The sequence below is a fragment of the Cyprinodon variegatus genome, unplaced genomic scaffold, assembly GCF_000732505.1.
Source record: "Cyprinodon variegatus isolate N-32 unplaced genomic scaffold, C_variegatus-1.0 Scaffold12, whole genome shotgun sequence".
In the NCBI taxonomy this organism is placed as follows: domain Eukaryota; kingdom Metazoa; phylum Chordata; class Actinopteri; order Cyprinodontiformes; family Cyprinodontidae; genus Cyprinodon; species Cyprinodon variegatus.
Window position 1 is genome coordinate 1,895,107 of NW_015150465.1, and position 2,599 is coordinate 1,897,705.

A 2,599-nucleotide genomic window follows, 5' to 3' on the forward strand; every position below is an offset into this window, starting at 1 on the left:
CAAAACCATCATTTAAACTGTTGGAGACGCCCTATTTAAATGATGGTTTTGCACCTGCCACCAGTTACGCAATCGCTCTTGTTAAATCACCCGCAAACCATGGTTCAGCCCCTCGCGCAAAATTCCAGTTTGCGAGCGCAAATTACTGCACGCAAAATTGGATCTTGATAAATCCGGCCCAAAGACTGGTAATAATAGGAATATTTTCGTATTAAGTATAAGTTAATGTGTTGTCATTTTTTACAGCATTTTCTATGGTAAATTTGCAACCACAGCTTGTTATTTTATCCAAATATTTCATCCATTCTGTGGACTGCATTTATCTCTTCTGAAACATCTTGGGTTTGATCAAGTTAAATGGACTTCGGGAAAATGAACAGTTTCTTTCCCTACTCAAATGCACAGTCAGCAGCTCTCATCTCTAACCTCTATTTCTCACTCCTGAAAACTTTCTCTTGCACTAACCTGTTCTGAAAATATCTTAGAGAAACACTCCTCATGCAACGTTTCCAGTGTGATTATTCGGCCAGTTGTTTTGTCAGCGTCCAAACAAGGAGTATCTTCAGCCTACACTTCAATATCTAGGCATGTTAACATCCTTGGATGAAACTTTCTACACTTGCCATAATACAATAAAAGCTGCTCACACTCTCTTCAAGCAAATTAGTGGTGGTGGTGTTACTCCCTGCATTTATAGCCTTCTATATTGCCCGGGGCAACAATCCTATCATCATACCTGACTTTTTTTTTTTCCAGTATTCATGTTATGTTGCCCCATTATGTTCCTAAGCATGCCCATGTGAAGTCCTTGCAGGCAATCATATGTGTGCTCACATCTTTATCAACAACCTTTACAGACACTCACCAGCACCATACCTTTCGTAGGCAGCCTTTAGCAGACAATCTTTGATTTTTTTTATTCACACCTCTATTTAGCATACAAAAAAAAAAAACTCTTGAGACTCAGTCTTATCTAAAAAAGATACCTGTTAAATACAATCTAAGCCATTGCAGGCATTACTGTTCATAATGCTTGACTGATGCCTTCGCAGGCTGCCATGGATAAATTCACATCTCTACCCATGCCTTCCATGGGCAGCATAAACAGGCAATCTATCTCAGCTTTTTACAGTCAATTTCTTTTTGTCTTTGTCTAATTTTCTGCACACTGTGAAACAAAACATCCAGTTGATAAAATCTTAAATCATCAAAACTCAACTTTCATCTTCGGCAGGAGGTGTGCCTAGAAAATAATATTAGTGGGGTTGCTGGGACATTTATTGATGTTATTAAACAAAGTGCATTTTGTGAAATCGGATACTGAGATATCACTATTTTACACATATTTAAGTTCCTGCTGTTTTAGTTTCCTAAAATAGTTTTATATTTTTTACTCCTTCATGATAAATACTTTGAGACTTAGTAATTAATGCCATATGTAAATTAAACAGAATTTTAGGATTCAAATAGATTTTATTCTAGCAATTTCTCTGTTGCAACAATTTCCTTGAACTTATTTAAATTAACTTCATTCCACTAGCCTCCCAATGCCTCACCTTAATTAATATACAAAAACATTCTTAAAATACTCGTTACACTTTAAGAATATGTAATATGAAATCCTAAAATGTCAATGCCAATATCAAAATGAATTTCTAAAATGCACTAAATGTACATGCACTGTACAAAGATGTGTTAACTTACATAGTAGGAGGACCAGAAAGAACAGACTTCTGAGCATCATAGCTGTTTTGGCTTCAGCATGTGTCCTGACCTATCTTCTGAGCTAGCTGAGGATTCATCTGGCTAAGCAAATCCTTTTAAACAACAACAACAACAAAAAATGTTGCTGTAATGAATGAACACAGGCTAATGGAAAAGGCCAACACCCTAAGCACTCAACTGCATGTGCTTTGAACATATTTCTGTTGTTGTTTTTTATACTGTCAACATAAAAGGCCTCTAATCCATTAAGGGAGATAACAGAACTTGTTAAAACATTTAAAAAGAAACTTATCCAGAAGCCTGCATTAAAGCCTTAGCTTTTACATTTGTGTTTATTGAATAATGCATAAAGTAACTGATACAGTATTTCTGAGAAAAACGTCGCTTTTTGTGCTGAGTTAAATGTTGCTTTCATGCAGAGCTACTTATTGTGATTATCACCAATGAAGCAGTTATAAAACTGCTTATAACGGCTCTTTTCTTTGCTGTTTTTCTCATGCTATTTTTGAATATTAGAATAAATATTTTGCAAGACAAATTCAGATTATTTTCCCCCCAAGATGTTTATAATCTTAAAGATGAGATGAGTAACGTTGTATGACAGATTTGATGTGTATGATATCCTCATTGTACATTGTATTGCATAATAAAAAAAATAGCTGATGTTGTCATGATCTGGCCTGTTTGCTCCTCCCTAATTAGTAATTCCTCTCACCTGCCGTTTTCCCTCCCTGTCTCAATTACGATTTATTCCCCTCACCTGTTTCCTCTGGTTTAATATTCAGTTCAGCCTGGGGATTCAGTGCCAGACCATTACTTGTCTTTCTGTCAGTTTGTCGTTTTAGTTTTAGTTCATGGTTCATGTCCTGGATCC

At 35.9% G+C, this 2,599-nt stretch overlaps 1 protein-coding gene across 1 annotated transcript in view; it reads right to left on the reverse strand.

Moving 5' to 3' along the window:
• Window positions 1-1,819, reverse strand: part of LOC107088915 (5-hydroxytryptamine receptor 3A-like) — a 19,578-nt gene extending 17,759 nt beyond the window's left edge. Inside the window, exon 1 of the mRNA XM_015381383.1 lies at window positions 1,705-1,819. Within this exon, the coding sequence (XP_015236869.1) occupies window positions 1,705-1,744 (40 nt within the window). The 5' untranslated portion in view covers window positions 1,745-1,819. The remainder of the gene's footprint in view (window positions 1-1,704) is intronic.
• Window positions 1,820-2,599: the final 780 nt, after the last annotated feature.